General features: G+C 39.9%; 1 protein-coding gene across 2 annotated transcripts in view; it reads right to left on the reverse strand.

Moving 5' to 3' along the window:
* The window catches only part of LOC111851954 (NXPE family member 3-like), a 54573-nt gene extending 41164 nt beyond the window's left edge, over window positions 1-13409 (reverse strand). Inside the window, exons 1-2 of one of the 2 annotated variants that reach the window (XM_072717226.1) lie at window positions 13257-13409; window positions 13067-13149 (exon numbers count right to left, since the gene is read on the reverse strand). In XM_072717226.1, coding sequence (XP_072573327.1) covers window positions 13067-13107 — 41 coding nt within the window. In that variant the 5' untranslated portion in view covers window positions 13108-13149; window positions 13257-13409. Of the gene's footprint in view, window positions 1-13066; window positions 13230-13256 lie in introns of those variants that run through there. The other variant, XM_072717227.1, reaches the window with a different exon arrangement.
* Window positions 13410-16807: the final 3398 nt, after the last annotated feature.

Raw genomic sequence — 16807 nt, forward strand, 5'->3', positions numbered from 1 at the left:
ACCGGTCCTTGTGTAATAGTTCCGTCATCGGTTTAATTACAGTCGACAAGTTTTCCAAGAATTTTCCATAGTACGAGAGTAAAGCTAAAAAAGCTCTAAGCTCAGTCACGTTTTTTGGTGTGGGGGCGTTTTCAACAGTCTCAACTTTTTCCGGTACTGGGTGTACACCTTCCTGATCAATTCGGTGCCCCAAATAGGTTACCTGAGGTTGACAGAACGCACATTTGTCCCTATTCACTCTAATCCCTCTTTCTTGTAACCTTCGAAACACCTGTCCGACATTTTCCCAATGTTCCCCTTCGTTTTTACCAGTGATCAGAATGTCATCCAAATAACAGACTACATTTGACAGGCCTTGTAATGTCTGATCCATTATACGTTGAAAGATTGCAGGTGCGCTAGACACACCATAGAGCAACCTATTCATGTGATATAATCCTTTTTGAGTATTAATAGTCAGATAAGGCTTAGATTCTGAGTCTAACTCTACCTGCTGGTAAGCCTGAGTTAAATCTAGCTTGGTAAAGTGTTTGCCGCCAGCCAACGATGGAAACAGATCTTGAGGTTTTGGCAAGGGATATTTGTCAACAGCTAACCATGGATTGATCGTGACCTTGTAATTGCCACAAATGCGCACCTCTCCATTTGTTTTTGGTATACACACGATTGGTGCCGCCCATTCACTGTACTCAACAGGTGTAATTACACCCTGCCTCTCTAACAGTTGTAACTGTTTATCAACAGCTTCTCTCATGGCATATGGCACCGTTCTACTCTTGCAAAACTTAGGAACGGCATTTTCAGCGACTTGCAATTTGGCCCGTACACCTGAAATTATCCCTTTTTCTGAATTAAACACGTTGGAGTATTTCTCTGTAAGCTCACTTACTGGGTTAGATACATAGTTCACTCTAGACCAGTCTAGATGAAAGTGCTGAATCCAGTTTCTGCCCATGAGGCTAGGCCCCTTACCCTTAGACACCAGTAAAAACAGGGTTTTTGTCTGTTCTCTGCATTTCACAGTAACCGGAAACTGACCCAACAGTGGAATTTGCTCTGAAGAGTATGTCCTCAAAGTTACTTCACATGGCTGAAGTTTACATCTTTTGAACCTCTTTCTGTACAATGTCTCTGAAATGATGGACATGGCTGCACCTGTATCCACCTCCATCTTTACCTTGACACCATTACATCTGATCATTACCATATAGGGTTTTACATACTCACTGCTCCCCTTTAACGCAAACAGTCCATAGTCCTTATTAGTCTCTGCCTGTTGCAGCTCATCTTCCACAGCGGGCTGGTTCAAATCATCGCTTGCATCTGCGTCTGGTGATCGAAATAGCTGATCGACACTCCATTTTGCCTTTGGATGGCGGCACAGCACTCTGTTTGTTGTCCGCGGCGCGATCTCTCCCACGCCGCCCCCTTACCGATGAGATGTATTTCGTCTCGCGTTCCCAAACTGGCTTATTTGCGGCTTGTGATTTAGTGAAGCCGCATTTTTTTTCTGTTGTTTTTTTTAGACGTGGCATTTCGGCAGGCACGTTCTAAATGTCCCTTTTTGTCACAGGCTCTACATTGAAAATCCTTATACTTGCAGTTCGACGCAGCATGCCCCTTTCCCAGACAACGGTAACAGGGGATTAATTCGCTCTTATCACGTCTGCCCTTCCCTGGCGTTCTCTCCTCCGCTCTCGGGGGCTCTCTCTGTGGCTTAGCGTAAATCACACTGTCGGTCCTCATCGGTGCATGCTGAAAAGCCTTTAAACTTGAAACAGTACATTCAAAATTGTTCACAATGTCCAATACTTTAGACCAGGTCAAAGGTTCACCATAAGCTGCACTCAGAAGCCGGGCTCGTAAATCCTTACTGCATATTCCGTACACAAGCTGATCCCGTAACTGTTCCTCCAACGAAGGGCCGAACTCACAGGTAGAGGCTAATCCCTTTAACGCGGCCACGTATTCGGCTAAGGATTCCCCATTCAGCTGCTTCCGTGCTCGGAAACTGTATCTTTCACTCAAGACGTTTTTCTTGGGCACATAGAAGTCTCTGAGCGCTTTCAAAATTTTCGGTGCCAGTAAATCCGTAAGCAATGAAAAGGTTTTTGCACCTACCACAGACAGAAAAACAGCACGTTGCTTGCGTTCTTCAATTCCGTTGGCTTCCACAAATTGTGCAAAACGCTCCTCATAGTCTATGAAGCTCTCGTTAGCCTCTATGAAACACAGGCCCAAATCTGAGCTAAACACCGCCATCTTCTTGTATTATACCAGCTTCTAGTCCGACTCACTTTGAGCTACTTCCTCTCTCAAATCCCATCCTCGTCGCCAAATTGTAGTGTTCGAGCGGCTGCATCATCATCCGGGATTGAGGAAGAGAGAAATTTAAGGACTCGCAGAAACTCGTAATACAAAGAAGACGATATTTATTAACAGACTGAACAGCACACGAAACACTTCTTGTCTCTCGTTTCTTTTTAGCTCACCGCGCTAACCATTCCTCCGTGGGGGTGCTGTAGCGCTCCGTTAAACCCTTTTTAATACACTACAAAAACAAGCAGATTAATTGATGGAATCAGACTGTGAGCAATCAGGCCGGGACAAGTTCAATGGTTTTTATTGCCATCACAGAATTAGATCGGAGGAATCACTCCTACAAAAACATTCAGCAAACTTTTGGATGGATGGACAATATTCCATCCATCCTCTTATAAGATCTTTGTAGGAGAGCGACAAATCTCAAACCTCTTGGCAAATCAGACAAAAATATACAGGGGATTTTGACAACACCAAAATTGATAAGGAGCGGCGCAGTCTAGAAGACGTTGTTGGCCCACGGCTCAGCTGATAAGACCAATGACAATGGAGACCGGCTGATCTCCTTCTGCTCAACAAATGGCCTGTCAATCAGCAACACCTACTCCGATCACAAGCAAATTCACAAGAAAACATGGCGATCACCAAGTGGAGAAATGCTAAACGAAATCGATTATGTCTGCATAAGTAAGCAATGGCAATCATCATTGCTGGATGTGCGAGTGTGCAGAGGAGCAGATGTTGGTTCCAACCATTGCCTGCTCCTCGCAAAATATCGACTTTGGCTGAAGCGTCAACAAGTGCAGAAATGCCCACGCCCTTTCGAGTTTGTACAAATCATTCTTTAAATAAAAAAAAAAAACAATATTATAGTGTTCTTGACTTTGCTCCTTGTTTCAGCATTGTAAAGTTAGTTCATTCATATAATTAAAGTAGCTCATGGAAGGGGAAACAGCTGAATGCATAGAGACTTTTTTACAATCTTGCAAGGTGTCTGACCCATGGAGATTTCTTTATCCTACAAAGAAGGAATACCCTTTTTTTTCACCTGTTCACCATACTTATTCAGGTATAGATTATTTCTTTATACATACATCTCTACTCCCATTGGTAAAAGAATGTGTTTATAACAGTATAGTAATATCAGATCATGCACCTGTAACACTGGTCCTGACCTTCCCCTATCATAGACCTAGCAGATTCAGATGGAGACTCAATTCACTTCATTTATCAGACGAATCATTTATTGCCTTCGTAAACGCTCATATAGATATATTTTTAGAAACTAATGTTACTTTGGGAGACACTCAAGGCTTACCTGAGGGGTCAAATTATCTCCTACAATGCCTCTGTTCATAAAGCACAGGCAGCTAGGCAAACAAAACTTTTGGAATTCATCTCTAGAGTAGACAAAGCCTATGCCACTGGTCCATCTCCAGAGCTATATAAACGGCGGATGATGTATCAGGCTGAATTTGATCTGCTCTCGACTGGACAGGCAGAACGGGTTCTGTTAAAAACCAGACATATGTCTTATGAGTATGGGGAGAAATCAAGCAGGGCTCTGGCTTATAGTTTAAAACAGACATTTAGTACTCAAGTAATTGCCCAGATTGAATCCGACACAGGACTATTATCAGATCCCTTAGATATTAATAGGCAGTTTAGTGATTTCTATTTTAATTTGTATACATCTGAACACCCTTTTGATCTGAGTCTAATAGATAGGTTCTTTGAAGACCTGAAAATACCCACCGTGGATGAGAATGTAAGAGAATCTTTAGATGGCCCTGTCTCCTTACATGAAATTAATAAAGCTATCACATGCATGCAGAGTGGGAAATGTCCAGGCCTGAACGGCTTTCCTACAGAATTTTATAAAAAGTTTGCAGCAAAATTAAACCCTTTACTCAAGGATGTATTTGATGACAGCTTAAAGTCCCAATGCCTGCCTCCAATTGTACGTCAGGCATCAATATCCTTACTTCTGAAGAAGGGCAAGGATCCCCTCGCTTGCTCCTCCTACCGTCCAATTAGTCTCCTTAATGTTGATGTTAAGATACTGGCTAAGGTGTTGGCTCTCCGTCTTGAATCTGTATTACCCTCCATTGTGTCATCTGATCAAACTGGTTTCATCAAAAATAGACAGTTGTTTTTTAATATTAGGCGTGTATTTAATATCCTTTACACATCATCTTCGTCTTAGTGCCCAGAGGTACTCCTATCTTTAGATGCTGAGAAAGCCTTTGATCGTGTTGAATGGAGCAATTTGTTTTATGTTCTGAAGCGGTTTGGCTTTGGGGATATTTTTATTTCTTGGGTGAAATTGTTGTACACCTCGCCTTTGGCTTCAGTTAGAACCAATGACACTTACTCACCATACTTCCCTCTTCAGCGTGGGACTAGACAAGGTTGTCCCCTTTCTCACAAAATTTCTTTATATGCGGATGATGTACTTCTTTATGTGTCTGATTCTCTCACGTCTATGCCATATATTCTTACTACCCTCAAAGTTTTTGGTAGCTTCTCTGGCTATAAACTCAACCTTGGCAAAAGTGAGCTCCTACCCATCAATACAGCTGCCAGGCAGATTTTGTTTCATTCATTACCATTTAAAGTGACTACTAATAGACTAAATTATCTGGGTGTAAGTGTCACAAGGTACCACTATCAGCTTGTGAAAGCCAATTTTACCCCACATCTGAAGCACACCCAAAAGGACCTTACACGCTGGTCCACAATTCCATTATCATTAGCTGGGCGAATTAGCATAATTAAAATGAACATCCTTCCCAAGTTCCTATTTTTATTTCAGTGTATTCCCTGTTTTCTTACAAAAGCATTTTTTACAAAACTTGATAGAGTTATTTCAACTTTTATTTGGAATAATAAAACACCTAGGATCAGGAAGTTGTTTCTGCAAAGACATAAAAGATATGGAGGAATGGCTCTGCCAAATTTTCTAATTCATTATTGGGTTACTAATATTAACACACACCTCTGCTCAGCCACATTTATTGTAAATGTCACACACCAACATGATAATGACAGAAATTGACACCTACAGTACTAAAACCACAGGCCAGTCATTTTCAACAATGAACAATGAACACACACACAAACTCTCAGTTCCACCAAGTCCACAAACAAAAATATTATAATTTACAATAGCGTTTTTCTTTTACTATGCATGTTGCTTAACTCTCATCCAATGTGACACTAAAATACTCACATGCTTGAAGGTCAGAGTGCAACTGTGATTCAATAGCCGTGTTAATGTCCAATATTCTGTGTTCAACAGTGTGGCGGGACAGTTGTACGTCTGATACCATGCGTTTTTGTTTGTCATTTTCAGGAGACAAGATTTCAACAACGTCACTGAAGCATTTTTTAACGAACTCCCCTTCATTGTATGACTTTTTAGCCCATGCAGTGTTCCAAGCCAGTTGATACGATGCGAGCATTACGGTCTCTGAGCAGTGAGCACTTTGTAAATTTTTGGAAAAACTGTGTCTGCTTTTCTGCCTGACTTTTCAAAGTGACGAACTCGTGCTTGCGAAGTTCAGTCCCTTTTGGAAATTCCTGGTCGATGTTAGCATGGAGTGAGCTGAAGTGGCGCTGAAGATTTGAAGCTTTGAAATGCGCTAATGACGCCTGACATACAAGGCAGAATGACTTAATTTCCATGACGTTCAACAAAAATATATAAACTCTCCCACTCTGTTAAAAATGTCCTGTGTTCATCTTCATATTTTCGTTTTGCTGTGCATTTTTTCCCTGCCATTTTGAGAGCGAACTTGACACAAATTGTGTACTTAAATGATCTTGCCCCTACTGGGAAACTTTGTGGTATTTTCATCTCACGCACATGCGCATTTGATGAAAATACCATATTGAACTCAAGCAAAGCGAACACGCACATTAAAAAAAAAACACAAACACAAACTTCGATATGAACGTAAGAGCCGCATGAAACCAGGCAAAGAGTCGCATGCGGCTTGGGAGCCGCGGGTTGGCCACTCCTGCTCTATAGATCTTCCAGGCTGGCTGCAAATTGAATCTACTTCTTGCGGTCCAATCTCACTTTCAGCTCTTTTGTGTTCACCTATTCCTTTACATGCACCCCAGACCTGCCGGAATCCAGTAGTGCATCATTCACTATGGATCTGGTCTCCGTTTCGTAAACATTATGGCCTAGCCTCCATGTCTGTTTACGCCCCTGTCATGGCCAACCAGCTATGTCCAGCTTCTCTATTAGATAATGCATTCAGACAATGGTTTAAAAATGGAGTGTTGAATATTAAAACGTTATATAAGGATGGCGTCTTCATGTCATTTGATCAGGTTAGACAGGAGTTTGCTCTGCCAGCAAATCACTTTTTCAGATACCTTCAAGTGAGACATTTCATACAGAATAACGTCAGTCATTCTCCTTCACTACCTCAGACATTTCTTGATTCAATCATAGAAACTCAGCCAGTTTAGAGGTTAGGGGAACCGTCTCAATGCTGTACGCAAATATATTTGACATGGAAGGTTCTTCACTGACAATAGTAAAAGAAGGATATGGGTACAACTATTAATGATGGTCGATGGTCTAACATACTTCAAAGAATCCACTCCTCCTCTATTTGTGCGAGGCACTGCCTCATTCAGTTCAAGATTGTACATAGACTTCACATGTCTAGGGTTAAGTTATCCAAGAGTTACCCGGGGGTTAATCCTATTTGTGACAGATGTAGACAAGCACCTGCTACTCTCTTTCACACTTTTTGGTCATGTCCAAGTATGACTGCATTCTGGTCTTCAATATTTGAGGTGTATTCTGCGATTTCTGGGGTAACCATTGACCTCTGTCCTTTTATCGGACTTTTTGGCGTACCAGGTGAAACTATAATAATTAAATCAAAGAACTAAGAGACCAAAAGGGAAACTAAGAAACGGAAGAATATACCAAAGACAAGTAATGCATAGGGTGCGTTCGACTGGGGCTCAGGTCTGTCTGCAGCTGATATGACAAGGAGCGAGATCTGGCCGGCTGCAGGGGTGGAGTATAAACTGACTGCAGCCAAGTCGGACAACTTATACTCCTCGTAGTGTGCGAGATCTGATTACAATGGTAGCACTGCCAGAAGGGTGTAGATAAATCTATACAAATATCACAATGAATGCAAATCACAAAACTCAAGAAGTATAAAAACTAATATAAAAGAAACTGTGGTAGAAATTTATGACAATACAGATTGATGCCATTGTATGTGACTTTACTAATTAATGAGCTCATGGAACACCCATCCAGCTGCCACCCTCGTGGTATGTTCCAAAGATCTTCTGGTCAACATAACCTTTATAGTGGTACATTCACAGTTCACGCCCCCTCCTCTAAACCAGATCAAACTGGTTAGGGTAGGGAGTGCCCTTTTTAACACACATATGCCTTATGCGGATTGTATCTTTCAAACATGTATACTTCACATGATGAGCATGCTGCAGGCCTGGGGCACGTGAGGGGGTGTCTATGCTTTTGCATAATCTCTGTCTGTGTGGTTTCCTGCCATGTCTGCTACGTGTGCTTGATGCCCCCAGTCTGCATTACTTGTGAATTCTAACAAGTACTGTGCTCCAAAACATGAGTGCAACACTTAGCTCAAACCTCAATCTTTTTTTAGCTTGTCTCGTGTCAGCTGTCACCCAGGCATTCTTGCAATAATATAAAAAAATACATTGCAGAAGTAGTTTATCTAAAAGCTTGTTAAGAAAAATGTACCCTCTCTTCAATTTTCCTCCCACAAAACACTACAGAACAAAATCTACTAAAGAGAAAAACAGAGGCGATTGGATTTGAACACACGACTATAGGGTTTGGTAGCCACATGCTTAGCCCACAGAGCCATGCAGCAGTCTGAGGAACACAGGAAACACACTAAAGACTTGGACAACAGGGAGGACAGGATGGCCAGCGACACCTGCTGGCCAAACAGGGAGGAGACACGAAAGGCTGGGACAGACAGGTGCTGACCTTGACAGCCCCCTGTCCCAACTCAACAGCTACCTTTAATTCAGGAGAGGGATGGGGTGTTGTCCCACCTCTAGTCTATCACTAACCCAGTCTTGGACCCCTTGCAATTTGCCTACAGAGCCACCATTACTGGACTCATCAGTGATGGGGATCAATCTGCTACAGAAGGGAGAAAGACCATTTGGTGTCTAGAGTTAGACAATGATTGTGAAACTGTCACGCCCATGCCATGAGCCAGCCAACAGCTAAGGGGCTAACAAGCTAGACCTGCCAGCCTCCAAAGGCCCCTCACTCCCATTGCCCTCCTCTGCCAAGCCCTGTTTGAAGCTGGAGCTGCTTCGCCCGTAGCCCTATGTTTGCCTGTTTGCTCCCCTTGTTTGCCTGGGCTTTAATGAGTACTCTGTGTCCAGGGAAAAGTGACTCCCCTATCTCTGCGAGTGTTTCTGTCCTGACAAAAATATTCCAAATTGGTATATGACATTGACAGGCTAAACCCTCCCCCCATCCCCTTAAGTAGGCCTAACAACACCCCTGATACTAACTGTACCATATTTAAACACATTCTCTTGACAAAAGGTGACCAAACTGCCTCCAAGGTTTTTGATGCTACTTCATCTTGCGTATGCATAGGTACATAAATGATGTGTGGAATGAACGCAGAATAAACATGGCGGCCATACTGCTTTTTTTTTTAACTTCATTTGCTCCAAGTCAGACATTTAATTTAGCATATAAACAAAACAATGAACCTCTTCATTGAATTTTTTGCAATTTTTTATTTTCAGTGGTTATGATTGAAATGCAAAAATGTTATCATATGGCAACCTATGTAATGCATTAAATGACTTTGAATAGAAAGATATTAGCCTAGGTAGCCTGTATCTTAAAACCAAAAGGCCTTTTTTATGTGTTGTGTTGACGCGGTATCCATGTCTACTAGGGGTGTGCAAAGCAGCCGGTATTTGTATCTGTATTTGTATTTGTATTTGTTGAGGGGGGAAAAGTATTTGTATTTGTATTCGTATTCGAGTAAAATTCAAAATAGGGTAAAAATCCAGTTTTTTTGCGTTGCACTTCTAATTTACGCTATAGTGTAAGTATTCTTTAATTATATCCATTATAATAATTATGGATATGCAGTAGACAGAGTAACTTAAACGTACCATATAACTCCTACAAGTGCATACATTTCGACACAACTACACAAGCATTGTTTTAACCTTTTTAACCAAACGTTAACGTTACTCTGTCAACAGCCTATTGTCTAAATTACCGAGCTAACAGAGCTACGTAAACAGAGCGAACATGAGAGCACCTGATTGCAGACGTCAATAATGCAGCGTAATGGAATAATCTCCCGATCAAACTCTGCTTCCCGAAAGTTATAAACTGCCTCCGGAACCCAGTTAAGGTACAAAAATCTATTCAACAAAAATAGTGATACAGTTAAGTCTTTTTTCGCTCAGCCGAGCCTTCTCTGTTACTGTGTGGAGCAGCCTGTGTCAGTCACCTCTTTTACAACCGCCCCCCCCGACTCCTGAACTCACTCACTCATCCGGGCATGCACTGCGGTCTCAAGAGGAAACGCAGCTTTTTGATATAAAGTTTTTCTTTTTCCCGAATACAAATATTTTTTTAAGTATTTGTTCGAAATAAGTATTCGTAAAAAACACATTATTTGTGCCTTTCCGAATACCGTATTCGGGTTCGGCTCCACCCCTAATGTCTACACAGGTTTTTTTAAATGCATATTTTTATGCTACCTAAACACAGGCATTTTACCATATCTACACGGTGAAAAATATTACATGCAGATGCATAGAGGGGAAAAATGTCATGTCATGTTGAGACGTACTTTATCTCATGGAACCCTGACGGCATTCTGTACACAGAATAGGCTGGGCAGCCATGATAAGTAAGTGAATGTGTTGTTAGCATTAAGTAGGCCTATAAACCAACTGTTTGCAAAGCACTGTACTGGTATCAGGGTTGCCAGCTTTGGTCAGCTGGCTGGAATGAGATTTTCTATTTGAGACAAGTCTGCACAAGCAGCTACATGTACATTTACATGTACATCTACTTTGCAAATAGTCTGTAGGGTTTGCAAACTACCCCAATGCTTTTGATGTAGCTAATTCTAGGTTTACACTATCATTCAAAAGTTTGGGATCACTTAGAAATTTTTCTTCTTTGTGTGCTTTAAAATAACATCACATTTATCAGAAATACTGTGTAGACTTTGTTATTGTTGTAAATGACTATAATAGCTGGAAATGGCTGTTTTTGAAACAGCCATTTCTACTGGGCGATTGGATTTGAACACATGACTATAGGGTTTGGTAGCCACATGCTTAGCCCACAGAGCCATGCAGCAGTCTGGGGAGCACAGGAAACACACTAAAGACTTGGACAAGACTTGAACCACTGGGCCCAGCTCAGCAAAGCCAGAAATGCCAACAGATGCCATGCTGCTGCGTGTACAAGAAAAACAAAAAAAAACGTGTATATCTCCAGAGTTAACCCCTTTCCCCCCTCCTTCTCTGTACACATATACACACTTACTTTTATAAACTTTTAGTACAAACCCCGCACATACACATACATCTGATCAACTTCAGCATCTCTAACTGTAACTGCTTATCTGCCATGTCCCAGTCTCTCGTAAGTCACTTCGTATTGTCTCTTGTCTGTCTGTCTTTTTGCTTTGTCATCGTTGTCGGATCTTGTGGCACTATTTTGCCTCCTGTATGCTTGTTATTTGTTTTATTTTGTTTTATGTTGTATTTCGGGTTTTTGTATGTTATAAATGAGCCCCCCCATCTACGTAAAGGAGGAAGGAAGGAAAGAGAAGGGGGGGAAAAAAAAAAAGTGAATGTAAACATTTATTTTATTTTATGTATTTATTTATTTTTCTTTTTTATGTTGTAAGTAAACATAAAGTTGTCCTCCGAAGAGGGGTGGTGGTGGTGGGCAAAAAAAAAAAAGAAAAGGAAAAAAAAAGAAAAACAAAGTACACCTGCATGCAGTGCCCTGAGCCTCGGTCCTCTGGGTGCTTTTGCAGTTTTCACAAAAATAGAACGGAGTATCAAAACTCTTGGGACTTTCTTATTTTGATTTAATTTGAAGAGCTGTTTTAACTATTTTAATTTACATGTATATGACTTTTGAATTATTTATGACTATTTTTATACAATTTGATATTTTGTTGACTGCTAAATAGTAGCACTATAACTAAGTAACAATAAAATGACGTTTTGTATTTCGCTATAGTCAGTGTCACTACTGGTAGTATGAGGCAATACCTGCATGGACCCTACAAAACAAACCAAGTACAGTTACCAAATTGTGGAAGAAACAGGAAGACCAGGGAAGAACACAATTATTATTTTAAATGATTATTTCTAACTTTGTCAATGACCATTTCCTATTTATTTAGCTATATTTCCTATTCATACTCATTTCATTGAATGTTTTCATGGAAAACTAGGAAATTTCTAAGTGGCCACAAACTTTTGAATGGTAGTGTATAATAAAATTATATAAATTTGCTGTAACTGCTTGCATGAGCATGAGAGTCTGAGTGCCACGCCAGATCGAAACCTTTCAGTTAGAAACCTTGTGTGCGCACATGGTTAGACAACACGCTGAGGACAACCTACCCAGAAGGGTAATTTTAGTTCCTTTTTTTAAAATGAGTTTTTAATTCTTTAAAACAAAATAAAATAAGTATTTTTACTTAAATACCTTTTGTTCAGTTTGGGCTCCTTTTCAGTAGTTTATTAGGTTTGTGAGATTTGGCCATGTTTATCTGAATGTGTATTTTTACTGAGCTTCATAATTTAGAGTGAAAGAAGCCTTGAAAGGAGAACACACAGAACAAAATGTATTATAAATAAAGACAAAGCTTTAATAAGCATTGTAAACCTAAGAACATAGCCAGAAAACACATATTTCTAACACTTCACTTTTATCAGCTCTTTATAAATGATTTCCGTAGTAGCTTGGTGTATTAATATATATTTTATTTTGACCTAGAACTGTACAATACAATCTTGAATGCTTACATCCACAACATCTCTTGTTGGGGTTTGTGTAACACTGTAAAGGGTTTCACATTTGCATCATGGTGTCTGCATATCCATTTAATCTACCTTCTTCATCTTTTAATCTCGCTGGCACACATGTAATTTTATTAATTTGCGATACTTATTGTAGGCTATAGCGACCGTTGATTATTTAGAGGAGGGATGTCTGGAAGGCAAATATAGGCTGATAAGCAGGTTTTTTAACTCATATCCTTATATACTCATCTTTATTTTATTTCAGTTAGTTTTAGAGTTTGTTGTTTTACCACTTGCAAGCCATGCTAACTAGTGACATACCCAAACAAAGTGTAAATGATTTCTGGTATGTAAAAAATTCTAAAATCTGAGTGTCAGTGACAGGAGAAACACACAGCTGGATTCACTGTCATTCTAATGACTACACATTTAAAAGAATTTGATTAAACTAATGTGAACTGTCATTTTACTGAATTTCCATAATTTACTAATTATGGAAATTATTTAATTTAATCAAAAGTAAATTTCAAATAACACAAACTACTAACTTCATGATTTTTAAATCAGATGTACAACAATTTTAGTTGTGGACTATCACATGCACTATTTTAATTATGTAAAAATATATTAAAATTATAAAATGTATATAAAATAAGGTACTTACGTAGACTTCCATGATTGGCAACTCAGGATTAGTCGTTTCATTGTTTTCAATCTAACTACAAGACGTCCTTGTGATGTTTATGGCTGTAAATAATCCGTTTTCAGTATAAGCGAAAGCACGGGAATTACCTAATTTCCCCTCTTAATGCTGCTATTTTTGCAATTAAACACTTAAAAAAAAACTTACTTACGGAAATACACAGCAGAGTCGGGGGGAGTATCTGTATAGACACACCCTTGAAACAATGACTGCTGTGTGTGCTGTTTCCTGAATATGGCTGATTTCCTGTGCATTGGAGACTTTGCAAGAAGTTTGCATGAACTTCTCAATCCCCCTTTAATGGCCCTTTGTATGTCTTAGGTAGCTAAAGGGATTCAAAATGTCACGCCCAGCCAGAAGAAAATTGATTGAAAGTGGTAGAATCAAGGAATGTCCAACACAAGTTTGCACAGAAAAGATTAGAGATTATTCCAATTAGAGCTGGGCGATATGGCCTAAAAATAAAATCTCCAATTTTTTTCACAATAAATCAGATTTTCGATTTTGATCGATTTTCCCCTCCCCTACTCATAATCAAACTACAGATGACAAATGGTTCAAAGCAAGTTTTAATTTTATTTTGTTGTGTTTTTTGTTTTTTTTATTTTAGAATTAAAGTGCAATCTGACAAGCCAAAAAAGATGCTTGTGAGATGGCAGACCACGCCATTGTAAACACTTTTAGAAACTTATAAACTTTTACCATGTTAATAAATCCTGGCTTTTCCACAGTATGTATGGGCACCATGTCTTTTGCAATATACATCGCGAGAGCGTTAGTTATCGCCTTCCATCGTGCCCGATTCTTATCACATGGCACACCATTCGAAAACGTGTCAGGGACGGTTGCTTGCTTAACTTTGATGTTGTGCTGGTGCTGCGGGTATTTTCATCTCGCTGAGAGCTGCACTTCTCCCACTCCGCTGCGTGCCTCTGCTTTAGGTGCTGGAATAAAATTGTCATGCTGCTTCCTTTGGTTGCAACGGTTTTTAAACAGACTTTGCAATGAGGGCCCGCAGCAGTTCTGCCCTTTGGGGCCCCTATGTGGGTTTTCTGTGGGCCAGCTCACAGTTGGGCTCAGTGTTAATTTTGGCAAGAGTATTTACTTTAGTTTTAGTCTTAGTCATGTACTGAAAATTGTAGTTGGATTAAAGTCACATTTTAGTCTATTTTTTTGTTTTACTTCAGATTTAGTCAGTGGAACTCAGGTTTGATTTTAGTCTAATTTTAGGCAGTTTTTTAGTCATTTTCTCAGACAGGTTCATGGTACTTAAATGCATTTTGCTAAAGGATACTGGTCCTAGTTAATTCCCTTGAGAGGTAAGCATACCTCATATTTACACTTAGTCTATGACACTTAGTCATCTAGGCAGGGAATGTGTTACTGACTTACCATACTCCCATGTTCTGAAACTGCTTATCCTATTCAGGGTCATGGGGGGTCCAAAGCCTATCCTGGAGGCTACAGGTGTAAGGTGGGGAACAACCCAGGATGGCACACCTGCCCATCGCAGGGCACACTCACACCTATGGGCAATTCCAATTAACCCCAGCATGTTTTTTGGACTGCGGGGGGAAACACCACACAGAGAACATACAAGCTCCACACACATGGACCCTGGTGGAGACTCAAACCTTGGTCCCAGAGGTGTGAGGCAACAGTGCTAACCACTGCACCACCCAACTTACCATACTTCTTTCTTATATAAAAATGAATGCCTAATATTTGTTATAAAAGGTGCAATACAATCATATTTCATTCACAGGTCTTATTTTATGTAAATATCAACTACACATTCTTGTACTTTTTCCTGTTTCATTTTTTTTATTAGGGCATCAATACACCCATCAAATTTAACTATATGCCCATTTTAATTCAATTTTTGTTATTTGGGCATCAAACGCTTATCAAACAACCATCTAACTGTGTGCAAAACACAACTTATAATATCCCTTCGTCAAAAATACGACAAAACGACAAAAAAGGGACTTTTGTGTGGCCTGTAATACTAAACACCCGCTCGGCAAAAGCCTGTGATGCAGGCATTGCAAGTAAATTTAGAGCAAGAGGTTTCAAATTGACATATGTCATCAACCAAAAGTCTATTCCATGTTCAAAATCTGAGATCTTCAAAGATGAAAGCTCCTCTTTGTATTTCCTCATCTCCTGTTCAGCACTGGTAGTTTTGACAGTTTGGAGGATGCCAACTTGGTGGACAAAAACCTAAATCGCTATCGCTTCGAGGGCGGCACCTCTTCAACATCCTTCACTGATGCATCCCCATCATCTATTTCCAAATCATCCTTCCCTTGTGTTGTTGATGTGGATGCACTGAGGACAAATTTTTCTGCTTCATTCAGAAGTTCCTGGATTCCATCATCTGTGTTTTCAATGAGAACATCTCCAGCAACTGTTGGGTCAGGAAAGCAAGCAGCAGCTGCAAGTAGAGAGAACTTGGCTTCACTGGGAAATAGGAAACAGCTGAAGCGTTGTTCCAGGTTAACTTTAATTTTGTCTGCCAGAACATGAAGGTCTCTGTGAGCTGATTCCATAGAGCACCGGGAGAGGTGAGTGATCAAGTGAAGCTGGCACAATCAAAGACAGAGACATTGTATCACTTTGAAGTGTTTTTGTATGGTCAGCAAAGGGCAGCAGGAAATCTCGGACAGCAGTCATCTTCATCCACTCACTTTGCAGAAGACAATCCCAAGCCATCTCATCTGCAACTTGGACCACAGAGTCCTTCACCTGAAGAAGGCGCAAAATCATTTGAAATGTGCTGGTCCACCTTGTCACACAATCTTTAATTAGAGTAAGTCCACAGAGCTGGCGGAGTTTCTCCATTGCAACTGATGACCCTTTTCCCTTTTCCAAGAGACGTGCAAGACAGACTTCTTTGTGGATCATGTTGACGACCAACTGCAATGTGTGAACAAAATAGGGTGTCCGCTCCAGAATGCTTCCATATACCCAAGAAACAGACCATTAACATTTTAATGGAAGATTAATAGAAAAAAAAAGTGTTTGTAACTACTTTAAATACTATATGTATAACTGCATGGGTTGTTTTATTTATTTCCTGTTTTTATTGTCATGTGTGTCCTGCTGCAAAACATATTTCCCCTCATAGGACAATACAATACTGAATAACTGAATTGAATGAGAGCCATGACACCTTTGTTACTTACAGCACAACTGTGGTCCCACAACAAAAATAAGGGTTTAAAATCAACCATTTAAATTTTTATTGCCCACCACCACCCCCCCTCTTCGGAGGACAACTTTATTTTACATTACATTCAAGAGCAAAGAGTGTGGCCGCTCCGAACTCACCAGTACCGTGGAAAAAGGAAAAAAAAAAAAACGGGGGGGGGATACAGAAACAACAAGCGTAACAATAACAGACATCAATCAACATGGGGAGAGGGGCAGAAAAAATAAATAAATAAATAAATAAAAATAATAATAATACTAATAATGTAGGTGGGATGGAAAAAAATTAAGTATAGGGGAATACAGAATACAAACAACCATAAGAAACATAACACTCATCAAGCAAAAAAAAATTATAACATCATCAGTGATAATAATAATAATTAATAATGTGACAAATCGGTATTATATATATGTAGCATACACACACGTGATCGTACCCTTATACATGTATAAATCAATTCCTATATCTATAACATACCCTAAAAA

Source organism: Paramormyrops kingsleyae, chromosome 10 (assembly GCF_048594095.1).
Source record: "Paramormyrops kingsleyae isolate MSU_618 chromosome 10, PKINGS_0.4, whole genome shotgun sequence".
Lineage (NCBI taxonomy): Eukaryota > Metazoa > Chordata > Actinopteri > Osteoglossiformes > Mormyridae > Paramormyrops > Paramormyrops kingsleyae.